This window comes from Ixodes scapularis, unplaced genomic scaffold (assembly GCF_016920785.2).
Source record: "Ixodes scapularis isolate PalLabHiFi unplaced genomic scaffold, ASM1692078v2 PGA_scaffold12__126_contigs__length_90152505, whole genome shotgun sequence".
Taxonomy (NCBI): Eukaryota; Metazoa; Arthropoda; class Arachnida; order Ixodida; family Ixodidae; genus Ixodes; species Ixodes scapularis.
In genome coordinates, this window is record NW_024609838.1 from 38,763,269 (window position 1) to 38,775,543 (window position 12,275).

General features: G+C 43.9%; 1 protein-coding gene across 1 annotated transcript; it reads right to left on the minus strand.

The window, feature by feature from the left end:
• Positions 1-3,809: 3,809 nt before the first annotated feature.
• LOC8032284 (beta-galactosidase-like) lies at positions 3,810-8,193 on the minus strand. The gene is made up of 3 exons (XM_040210991.1): positions 8,147-8,193; positions 6,557-7,943; positions 3,810-4,226 (listed from the first exon to the last, which is right to left on the minus strand). Exons 1-3 carry the CDS (start codon positions 8,191-8,193, stop codon positions 3,810-3,812), a joined length of 1,851 nt encoding a protein of 616 aa, XP_040066925.1.
• Positions 8,194-12,275: the final 4,082 nt, after the last annotated feature.

Sequence of the window (12,275 nt, forward strand, 5' to 3'; positions counted from 1 at the left end):
TGTTTCTTCAATCTCTTGTGAACTCAAGGCATATATTCGCTATTGCCCATTTGAATTCCATAATCATTCTCGACGTGAAGGGCTATTACCAATCCACTATATTTATAAAACCCAAATTCTATCTTTCGTGACGAATTCGCGCAACCACTTCCACGGCGTAGCGAACATGAAGTCATTCTCTGTCTTTTGGAAGCTACCGGGCGCTATTGTGCTGTAAAGCCAGAAAGGAAATCTGCAGTTGTCCTTCTCAGCGCAGGTGTAAAGTACGACGCTAAAAAGCACCAAGAGGTCTTCTCGCTGGGCTTCTTCGCAGAACGCTGCTAGATTGTATTGGTCCATAAAATAAACTTCCCAGGTTGAGGTTCGTGTCCACTGTACTCGACGTAGTTGGACAGAGTATCGGGGGTTGCCAACCGCATGTTGTGAACGTCATCTTCGAGGGTACCCTGTGTGCCCTGAATAACCAATTTCTACTGAAATGTAATAAAAAATACTGGGTCTCTTAACAAAAAACACAAAGAAAACATCAGTATTTCTTGCCAATGACAAATGATCTTGTTTGGCATAGTGAAGGAAAATCGAATTGAAGGATTACAACGATAATGAATGGTCCAGGTGTGGGCCCCCTTGGCGCGAAACGTCCAACTGGGATAATTTTGTATTCCATTCGCCACCCTCTAAACCCTTGCTACATTTAACAGGTGTTCAGACCTGGCTCACTCTTTTACGCACAAACAACTCCACATGCAGCAAACTCTGTTCGACAGCATGATTGAACGTTTTTATTTTATATTCTGTAATAAGAAAGGACGTGTGTTTTTATTGGTCGTGGCAATCTGAAGAGCCTTAGAAAGAGCAATTCTAGCCTGAGACGTAACCTTTTAACATGTTTTATTTAGCATTTGTGCGCTGTGTGGTCCTCTAAAGGGATATTAAAGAAACATGGACCCCTAAATTTGTATTTCAGTTGACCATGTTTTACAATTATTCAGCTATGTCTCTGTTTAATTAACCTAAGACGTAAGCTTTAATATAGTTGCATGTCTTGCTATGCTTGGATGCTTTTTGCAATTAAATTGCATGCCTTGTGAAAGTAGGGTCTTAAATTTCATAATTCGTTTTATTCAAATATTATAGTCACATAAAATGGCGATCGCCGAGAAAATGGTGCCCACTGCTCGCTCTCGTTATTTCGTTGCTGCCTGGCCGGGTCGCACATGACGGTAGCATGCCTTTTATAGCATGAGCCCCAATAATATCTTCGTTAGCAGACTCTTGCACAATAACCCTTCAGAGTACATTGGAAACACCGTTAGTCACTCGACAGTCTTTCTTTCTTTTGTGTTATTTTAATATTCATCGGACATCCCTCTGTTCTGTGTTTTCGAGAGTTATAGAAGAAACAGTCTGGAGCTGCAACGTTGCTCTGTAGTGCTGATGCAGATGGTATACTTTGTTGTCGTGGATTGTTGCTTGTTAAGTCGCACGTTGTAGTTGATACATTATGGTTCCAGCCATTTCTTTTCCGACTTTCCACTTCGACGGAAAGGAAACTTAAATCCGTTTTAGTTTCTCCTCTGCTATTCCCTGTTTTTTTATTTCGACAGAATTTCCTCTTCAGCGATATTCTAGGACTGGGTCCTGCGTCAGTGTCTTTATCAATATTTCACACATTTTTGAAGCGTGTGACGCCGGACTGCCATATAGGCTGATTGATCCTCGAGTATAATGTTAGTTAACTATGAACAGCTAAACATAGATGTTGAGCTTTCTCAGGTAATTATGGACACACAACCAAACAAAAATAACCTTGTGCTTTCTCCTGGGCTCCTCATCATGAATGCTGAGCTTTCACAGCTAATTATGGACACAAAACCAAAAAAACACCTTGCGTTTTTGTTTCGGCTCCAGGGTATTTAAATACTACACTGTGTTGAACAGGTGTTCGTACCTTGCTGACTCTTTTAAGCAGAAATGGTGTAACATTTAGCGGACTCCTTTTGACGTCATTAAACGGGTCGAACACCGCTGAATGCATGCCTTGTTGAATATGTAAGTAATTCTTAATTAAGAATATAAGACGTCTTTATTTTATCGGACAAAACCAAATAAGGAATGTAAATTCTAGACTTACAAAAAATACGTTAATTGTGTTTTTTTTTTCACATTTGTGCACTTTGTGGGCTCTCAAAGAAATATTGAAGTAACAAGTATCAGTAAATTTAGTATTATTGAAATAGAACTAATTTCAAAATCTTACTTTCTTTTTAAAAGTCTCAATCTTAAGCTTTTGCGAAAACCATCTGATTATTTTTTTGAGAAAGAGTTGGGCACCAAAAAAAAAGGAAAACTATTTTGGCTGATCATGAAACTCTGTTCATTTTCTATTTTCTTTTTTCACATAGCCTGGAAGCCCGGTAGTAAAAGCGAGTTTGCATGACTCCAAATGCACCAAAGTCAACATGTGTTCAGTGCCAATCCAATAGACGGATTAAATAGAGCATAGCCATAAGATGCCCAACTTCCATGTACACAAACGTCCAACAGTTTCAGCGTGGTTACAGCAATCATACTGCATACATTGCGAAAAAAAAGATAATGAATAACATACTCTTTCTCTTTCAACATCAATAAACGGAAACGGCATTCGGACCCTAGATTGACTGAAGAACTTTACCGAGGGTAGAATTATGCGTCAATCTAAACACCATACCTAATAAAGCAAAGCAAATAATATTGAAAAAATAGCCAAGCAAGATAGGTCATTAAATAATTGCGCTTGGTAACTACAGAAATTATTTAGATGCTCTTCGAAATAATAAATACTTTTTTATTGTCCTCTCCAAAGAATCAATAGGTAAATGTATTTTTGCAGTGCAGTAGCTATATGCAAGGAGCAAAAGCCTATGTAAATATATATGGTTTTTGATGTAATTTGACAATATGTATATACAAATGTGTACAAGAGTTGCCAATATTTCTATCCTTAGAAAATAAAATATGAAGGTGTGGTTATAAGTAAGTCCGAGAAAGGCAGGTCGCTCACTTAATATCACAACTGCGACTGTATCGCGGACTCCACAGCAATTTGTGCAGACACCCAAGCAGCACTCGTCGCCACACATTCATACAAACATGCACATATGACTGCCGTAACCTTACTCAATTGAAAGACTGTATCTGAAGCCACATGATGTTTTTTACTGAATTAACCAAAAATGGGCAATTTCGACAGTAACCTAAGCAAATCTCCCAAAACGCGTAGCTCGTACGAAATCCATTTTTGCTGCATCGTCCCCTATCCAAGACACGGTCACAGGTTTGAGCAGTCGGGTTCTTCTGTTCAGGATGAACAACGGAGCAACACGTCATGGACCAGTTTTTCAGCTGCCGCCAGGACAGTGCTTGCACAAATGGTACATAGTTTGTGTGTTTCGTGTGATCTTAATGATGACTGTACTTTAATCAAAGTTACCTAAAACACATTTAGTGAGAACACTGGAGTGCTTGTCATCTTAAAACTTCAAAGGACTCTTGCAGATAGGAAACTTTCTAGCAGCTGAAAAAATTCGACCTTCGAAGGCACATACTGGCGAGTACCCAAATTTCGGAATCACTTGAAGTACATACATTCAGCTTTTTATTTGTGAGTTATATTATGAAGTGGAAGAAATTATAATATTTTGTTTTTACAAACCCGTTTATTATCACCGTTGACAGTTTTCGCAAGTTGATTGGGTTGCACCTAGGCGCACGGGAATTTCCATTTCATTTTTGTAGACGGGTTCTCTAAGAATAATTAGTTCGTATTACACTGTTCCATTGATGACGTGCTTGTCTACCAGCTTCACTGTTTTATTTTTTGGTGCGCCTTCCATCTCCAGCAGAAAGAGCCTATTTACTTCGGGGTAAGGAAGCATAAAGGCACCCGGAAGGTAGAGTGTCACTTGCGGTCCCCTCTTGGGCCAGTAGCGGCCCAGGTTGATTCCGTTGATGAAGGCGACACCATGTTTCCAACCCGTCGGGTTCAGGAAGGTGTCGCCGATAAGGCCCTCTCCTGGCGGGAGCGTGAATCTGCCATGGAAGAAGCCTGGAACCTCTGGGCTGCTCCGGTTTTCAAGGAACTGCATGATTATGCTGACATCTCTGTTTTCAACCACCGGCACCGCTTCCATGGTCCAACCCTCCACAGTGTAGCCGTTCAGAGTCACTCGGCCTGTGATTCCCTAGAAAAGAAAGGACGTCAGCCACCAGCTACATAAATAAAATGGTTGATCAAATTGAATGCATTTCAATTATTGTGTACCCTTTCTTTTCTTGTGTGAAGGAAAAACGTATGCTGGCCTGCTTTACGACAGTTTGAGTTGTCTGTTTGCAAATATTATGCCGATATTGAGAACTTATCTCCGCTCAAATTTGTCAAAAATTATAAAGTACTGGAAGCGCACAACCTTAAAATGTAGATAAGGGTTCAGCACAGAAAGGCGAATCACTAGTGTAAACCGTTTCGTCTTGTGAACTAGGGAGAAGTCACGGGAAATAATTTGTTTCAGATTAAGTTCAGACGCAGCTGACGCTACGTGCTAAAGGGTCCAATCAATCACCGTGAAAAGCGCAAGTCACGAGGCGTTTTTGGTTTATCATGAGTTCAACGATTAGAGAATCCGTACATAATCATGACGAACACAACGATTGTCACTTTATAGGTCGAATCCCTTAGACAAACTAAGGGATGCCACCTACAAAGGAATACCAAATTTCGGTATATACAAAATGGTTGTATTTTGTAAGTGGCATCACTTAGTTTGTTTTGTGATGTAAGTATAGCTATGCGCGCTACCTTGAAAAACAAGAAGTCCGGTAGTCTTGGGGAGGTTGTAGTGTTGCATATAAGGAGGTTGGTTGAATAAAATGATGAGCTAAATTCGAGACGCTCTTTGTCCCTTTTATTTTTTGAACTGTATAAAAAATTCCTCTTCCTGCGCCAGTCTGGTGCTGAAGTCATGACGATAAGTTTTATTTTTAAGGTATTTAAAAACGACCTGTTTCGTGCGTTTTCTTGTGTTCACTATCACGTCTAATTTGTGTGCACCTTTTACATCAAAGAGCAGCTTCACAACCGAGAAATTGCGTACGAAATGAATTAGACGTTCGTGTTTGGTTTACACTCCATATAAAAAGTGGTCGGCGCATAAGTTTACTATGCTGCACAAAATTTCGTAGAACTACGTGTTGTTGGAACAAGACACCTTAGGGGCTAACCCTGCCCCGATCCGTGCTTCAGAGTTCCGTGAACTGCCCGCATCAGAGAGAACACGAGTTCGACCGCTCGGCCGCTGTTCAGGGCGATGAGCAAAGATTGTGGAATCACGCTTGCAGGAGCGGTGTCTATCGCCGTTTGAATCAAACAGGAGCACGTCGCGTTGAAGCGAGAAAGCGAGCAAACCAGGAAAGAGGAAATAGCTAGAGAAACCACTATTGTTGACTATGTTGAATAAACCTGAGACTGGGGCACATATGAACATATAAGTTAAGGGAACAGAAAAGAACAGGATGACGTCGCAAACTCAGCTACTAGATTTATTTAGTCCGCCTCCTGATATAGCCCTCAATCAGCCACCACCAACACAAGGTGCAACCAACGCCAAACCCTCCAATCAGCCACCACCGACACAAAGGGACAACCTCTAAACAGTCCGAACGCCAAATTGGAGGGTTTGGCGTTTGAACTGGTTAGAGGTCGCCCCTTGTGTTGGTGGTGGCTGATTGTGGGCTATATAAGGAGGCGGACTAAATAAACCTGGTAGTTAAGTTTGAGACGTCGTCCTGTTCTTTTTTGTTCCTTCGACTTAAATATTCATTTCTGCCCCAGACTCAGGTTTATTCAACATGGTTAACATTCACCAGCTCGCCTGCACCCTTAATATAATCCTAATTGTTAGTCTTCTATAAATTGCGATAGTATTCGCTAGGACAACGTCAAGGGGGACGTTTAAAACAACGTTGAGGACGACGTACTAGATGACGACATCAGAGACGATGACTAGGATGACCTCTAGGGCGATCTGAAAGATGACTTTATGGTCGACGTCGAAAACGACGTCTAGATCGAACGACCTCTAGTGCGATCTTAAGGACGACCTCGAGGACGACCATAAGAAGAATGTCCTAAAAGAGGGCGTCAAAGACAACGTCTCGGACGAACTCCAGGACGACTTCAAGAAAGACTTCAAGGACTCTAGGATGAAGCCAACGTCGTCCGGTCCTTCGAAGATGGTACACATTTGAAGGAGTTTGAGAATGTGATCTGAATTGGTGTACTGAGCATACGTAACAGCGCAGTTCTCGGCAGCAGGCACGGCGAGCCGTCTAGGGGCACGGCTATGCAATCGGTCAGAGCTCTGGTGTTGGCTGTATGACGTCACTTCTGTGACCACGTTTTCGTGACATCGATCGCTCAACTTTGCATCCGCTTACAAGCACGGAGAAGGACGTAATTCTACGTAAAAAATCAGACATTCAAAAGAAGAATAAATGTTATAGCAATAATACTTGCCTTTGGGTTCTTCTCTATCCTGAAATACTCCCTGCCAAGATTTTCCACAAATATAGTAAGAGTTTCGCCCTCCTTAATATCAATGCTTTTTGTGTAGAACTTTGAGTCGAGAACATGTATACTGCCATTTCTAACGACGTAGGCTCTGTCCTTGATGCCAGACACGACCAGAGCGGGATTGTTGACGGAACCCGCCTTGGCTGTATACATGACAAAGCCATAGGCCTGGTCCATGTCTTTGAAAGTCATCGGGCTAGAGTGCTCATACTTCTTTATCCAGCCATTTGCTCTGAAATGGGCTATGACTTCCATGAGTGATCCTCCTTCGGTTAAATTTACAACTCCAATATTAAGCTTTGGAGACGCGACTGGCACGATACCCGGTGGCAACGGAGAAAAGTCCTTGATGATGTCCCTTATCTTGTGGTAAAAGTTCCTTGGATCTCCCGCCTCGGAGAGCGGTGCACTGTAGTCGTAGCTTGTGACCAGTGGAGCGCCTTCTGATGAGGCTGCACTAAACCCAAAGTTTGTCCATCCATGAAACATGTAGATGTTGACGGAAGCATTCGTGCGCATTAGTTCCTTAAATGTGTCCATAAATTTAGTCGAACCAGTTTCGTATGCTTCACCCCACCGTAAAATCCATCCTACGTACAATTCCATAAGGAAAAACGGACAACCTTGCGTGTTTACGGAATTCATCGCTGATCGCACATTGGCCACGGAGTCGGATGGGTACATGTTGGCAGCTTTTGGAACGTCATGGATTCCTCCACACTTATGGTCTTTCTCTCTCCAAAAATCGGCAGTGAACAAGATGGCATCGCCCTCGACGTGTTTCTTGAATATATTGTAAACTCCAGGCATGTAAGCGCTATCGCACATTTGGATCCCGTACTCGTTCTCGACTTGAAGGGCTATCACCGAACCACCATTCTTGTAGAACGTCGCCTTTATCCTCGGTAACAGTTCACCCAACCACTTCTCAGTAGCCTCCATAAAGACCTTGTCGGTCGTTCGGAAGTTACCGGGTGCTATTCTGTTGTAGACCCAAGAAGGAAATCCACCATTGTCTCTCTCACCGCAGATGTAGGGGCCCACACGAAGAATCACCAGGAGGTCCTCTCGCTGTGCTTCTTTGCAGAACTCGACCAGATCATAGTTGTCCACAATGTTTAACTTCCCAGGCTGAGGTTCGTGTCCACTCCACTCGACGTAGCTGGCAATTGTATTGAGACCTGCCATCCGCATCTTGTGCAGGCGATCCTTCCAGTATGCCCTCGGAACCCTGAAATAATCAATTTCTCCGGAAATGTAACGAAAAAACTGGTTGTCTTTTAGAAAACATTTGTTTTCTTTGTCAATCACCAACGATCTTTCTTGGCATCTTGAATAAAAAACTAATTGAAGGACTAGGACTACAGTCAATGTCCAGGAGTGGGCCTCCATGCATTACCGCTTCTTTCTCAGCTAATTTGGATACTATCTGCCTGCTTTGAAACCCTTGCGCTCTATTTTTATTATCAACCGTGTATAAATATTATGCTAAGAGGAACGGGTGTTCGGTTTGTGGCTAACTCTTTTACTCACAATCGTGCCTTGTAGAGGGATCTATGTTTGACAACCCTATTTAACATGCCGAGGTGCCGCTGTGTGCAATCAAGGTTGAATATCCCTGTAAATATAGGTTTTGAACTAAGTTGCGTTTGCCATTTTGTTTTGAAGCATTTTAAAAACATAAGAACTTTCAACTTTAGTCTGAGACGTGTTACCTAAAGAGCATTTTGCTTCTCAAAGCATTTTGATTTGAGAAGCATTTTGCTTCTAGTCTTCTCAAAGGCTATTGAGGTGAGACGACCGACAGCTTGTGCATTTCAGTGGTTCAAGTTTTAGAATTCTGATTTTATGCAGCCGGAAACTTTAGAAGATTCTCACATTCATCTGAACCACAGTGGAGCTAGCCCACAATGGCGCAGAATCTACACTTGTGAAACTGATATTGCTGCGTGCATGACCGACAAGCAACGCCTCTCCGTGCATCCAGAACATTCCTATATATTCTTATTCTGAGTGCAAAAGATAAAAAGACCTTAATGGCCTTGCCTAGTTAGTCTCGCCCTAGCTTAACTCCCGACCTTTCTAGGTCGAATGTTTGAAATACCGAGTGCAGTAGATGAAGAGCCGATCGCTCTATTCTCGACGCATTCACTCTCGCACTAGCCAGCACCGAGGCACAGTCGTTCGCCGCTGCCGCGTCGATGCTCGCTGCTGAATTGTGGACTTTTGTTCTTCCTTTTGTTTCTGGCACAATTTAGCCGAATAAACCTTTATTTCTAGCATTACAATTTTCGAGCCTCTTCCATCTGCGACAATATAAACAATGGGCAGTAAATATTTTGCTCGCTGGCTGTGACCCTAAGTTTAATCTTCTAATTTCTGGTGTTATCAGTATCATTTAATTGATTAGACTCATTCAACACTGATTTGACGCAAGAAGACAACCTTAAATGTTGACGAATGTCTTGAGGATTATTCAGACAATATCTCTTCAAGGCGCCACGGTTTGGCGAAATCAATATTTCAAGAAATCGGTCTAGTCGCCCTTAGAATTTAGCTCGCGACATCTGTGAGCTAGTGCGAGAGTTTTGTAAATCGTTTCATCTGTATCGAAAATATCAAGTGTTTTGCATCAAAATTATATTAAGTATGGAGGTAAAGTTAGTCTACTTTAATAAAACCACTCAATAAACTTCGACGAATTAGGGTCAATGTGATGAGCGATCCTGCGACAAGGCGTAGAGGACAAGGAAGAGGGGGACGGCAGAGCCCTGGGCGAATAACAGATGAAGTATCCGGATCCGATTTGCATCCGCAGACTTTTTATCCGCATCCAAACGGCATCCGCAAACCTTTTACATTATTTGATCCGTGTCCGATCCGCATCCGCATACTTTGTATCCGTATCCGAACCGCATCCGGAAATTGTGGAACCATGGCGATGTTCCTGCTAACCACCGGAGGTTACGAATACATTTGGACTGGCAAAATCAGCGGAATCGGAAGTCTGAACGCCTGAAAAAAAGGTCATAAAAAATTAAAGGAAGAAAGAGTTCGGAAAGAGAGGAGGAGAAGCAGTAGTAGGAGGAAAAAAGTCCTTTCCCTGATGTTACCGAGCGTATGCGGCCGCCTTAAGTCACGCTGTTTTGTATCAGCCAGCGGGCAGATGCGCTACTAAGTCAGAGTCCAAGGCCTGATCGGATCGACCAACGTGTTGTTCGAGAAAGATCGCGGCCTGCAAGCGCCCAAATATATATATTGAAAAAAAAACTTTCTTTTTTTTTTTGCTTTGCTGGCGCTCTGGATTCGTAACCAGAGGAATCTGAACTACCAGACTTTTTTTGGCTAGAACTCTAAGCATACAAAAAAGAAACAAGCAATCTAAGGGCTGCCAACGTGCGTGCGCCGCTGATTCCGAAACTTTGCAAACCGTGGCGCCACAGAGTCGTGCTCGCTGTCGAAGCACTTCTTTGTTTTTGGTATTATGACCACACCACTGTCTGCGGAGAGGGGGAGGTTTCTTCTACTTTCTTGTGACTTATTCGTTTGAGGGTTTCTTTGCTCAAGAAAGTTTTCCGCTTTTTCCCTGCCAAAGAACTAGCTTTCTCGGGACGATTCATGCCTTGCATTATTTACTTTTACTTTTTCTGTAGATACCATTTTTGACGAATTGAAATGCACTAACTGAAGCGATCTTCGGTAAGAATCAGATATTTCTTGGGATCCCTTTTGTCTCTTCGAAACGTGTTTTCTGGAAATACGTTTCGTGGACAACTTTTCACGGACATGCATTTCATGGACACACGGTTCGTCGACGCTGTACGCTTTGTGGGCACATGCCCCTGCGACGTCTTGTCGACAGCGTATATCTTCACTGAGCCGCTAAAAGCTAGCGCGCGATTCACTAAGGCGTGCTTAACCAACCCATGTCCCCCTCCCCCCTGTAATCCAGGCGACACGCAAAATGTTTGTTACGAAAATAGCAGGGTTGTGTGCGACGAAACGTCTCCGGTTTTTAGATGAAACGAACACGGGAAACCCTTCGATGGACCGTCGCATGTCGACGAAACGGTGCGTAGATGAAACGTCAGTCGACGGACTGAATGCCACCGGGCAAACATTTAGGTCCGGATCCGCGCTTATCCGCATCCGCAGCCCCTGACATTCGTATCCGATCCGCAATCCGCCAAAATCCGTCTAATTTTTATCCGCCTCGGCCAATTTACTGCTGATATCCGCGGATATCCGCAGATAATCCGCGGATATGCAGGGCTCTAAGGACGGGGTGGGGCACACGAGAAGCGCGAGACAGGTTTCGGGCGGTTGAAAAAGAACGGAGCAGACGCAACCAGGCCGGACCCTCGTCGACGCGACCAGACGTCAAGATGCCCGACCCACAACCCGCCTCTCACGCAGTCCGGCCGCCAACCTTCCGGGAGTACCCAAGACTGCATTAGTGGCGCAGTTGAACACCCACTGCCGCTCCGTGCAACAGACGTACTGGGCCTGATTCAAGCCTTCGGCCAACGCCCAACTGCCTCGGCTCTACGTCCCTCGGCCCTGACCTCGGTAGACACCTGGTCATAGGCTGCCACCAACGTACGGGGCCTGATTCAAGCCTTCGGCCATCGATCAACCAGCTCGTCACTGCGCTTCTCGGCTCTGACGTCGGTAGATCCCGGATCATCGGCTGCCACGGGTGCGATGCCGCAAGGACTTAAAAGTCGTGAGCGAAGGACAATCGAACCTTAACTCTATTTGGTGAAGTGATGTAAATAATTTTGTAACTATTTTTGTTTTCATATTTCTACTGTGCAATGTGAATTATCCCTTAAATATTGAGGTGGGCTAGTTGGATATGCATGATATAAAAATTAAATACCGAAAATGTTAGACAAAGGACAAGGGACAGAACATGTAGACAGGACAAGCGCTTGTCCTGTCTACATGTTCTGTCTTGTGCTTTGTCTAACCTTTGCACTATTTAATTTTTATATCGTGAATTTTCCCATAACGCATCCTCGTGTCTTCTGTCATTACTTTGCACATCACGAACCTCACGACAGTCAATCGGTTCGCTAGGCTTGCCAAATTGAGGAAAGGGTCTCGCACGTGAAAGAAAAGGCGCATTATCTCTAAGTATTTTGTACCTTTCTGAACCGCTCAAAAATCAGTCAACCCCCGTCGTCATATTTATATGCAGTGCTTGCTCTCGTCGGGAGTGTTGTGGAATCTGCACCGCGCCACCAAAATGTACTGCGCTAAACCTTCTTGAATATATTGTTTTCTCCAGGCGTGTAAGCGCTATCGCACATTGGGATCCCGTACTCGTTCTCGACTTGAAGGGCTTTTACCGAAAAACAACCATGGCGGCAAACGACAACCGAGTTGTTGTTTGCCTCCATGTTTGTGTTTTCTTTTCGGATTTGTCTACGATACTGGATCGGCCAAAATCAGGCTCCTTGAAAAGCTCGCTTCGTCTCGAAAGTCGGACGGCATAACTATGTCGAGCTGCCATTGGCGGCGTCAGCGTTTCTCCTTCGGCGATTCACGAGCCTCGGTGAGGTTGCAGCAAAATCTCGTTCAAAGGGCGAGAGGAGCGTGCGTACACCTTTTCGGGCGCGAGCGTCGTCTCCCACCTCGTTGAGACGGCACATCTCTT

What these genes read in the sequence shown, in the direction of transcription:
- LOC8032284 (XM_040210991.1), bottom strand. Translation starts at nt 8,193, where the DNA reads ATGTTAAATAGGGTTGTCAAACATAGATCCCTCTACAAGGCACGATT. An exon ending in TCCCTCTACAAGGCACGATT is followed by an intron (nt 7,944 to 8,146) that starts GTGAGTAAAAGA and finishes TTTTTATTCAAG; the next exon opens with ATGCCAAGAAAGATCGTTGG. An exon ending in GGATAGAGAAGAACCCAAAG is followed by an intron (nt 4,227 to 6,556) that starts GCAAGTATTATT and finishes TTTCTTTTCTAG; the next exon opens with GGAATCACAGGCCGAGTGAC.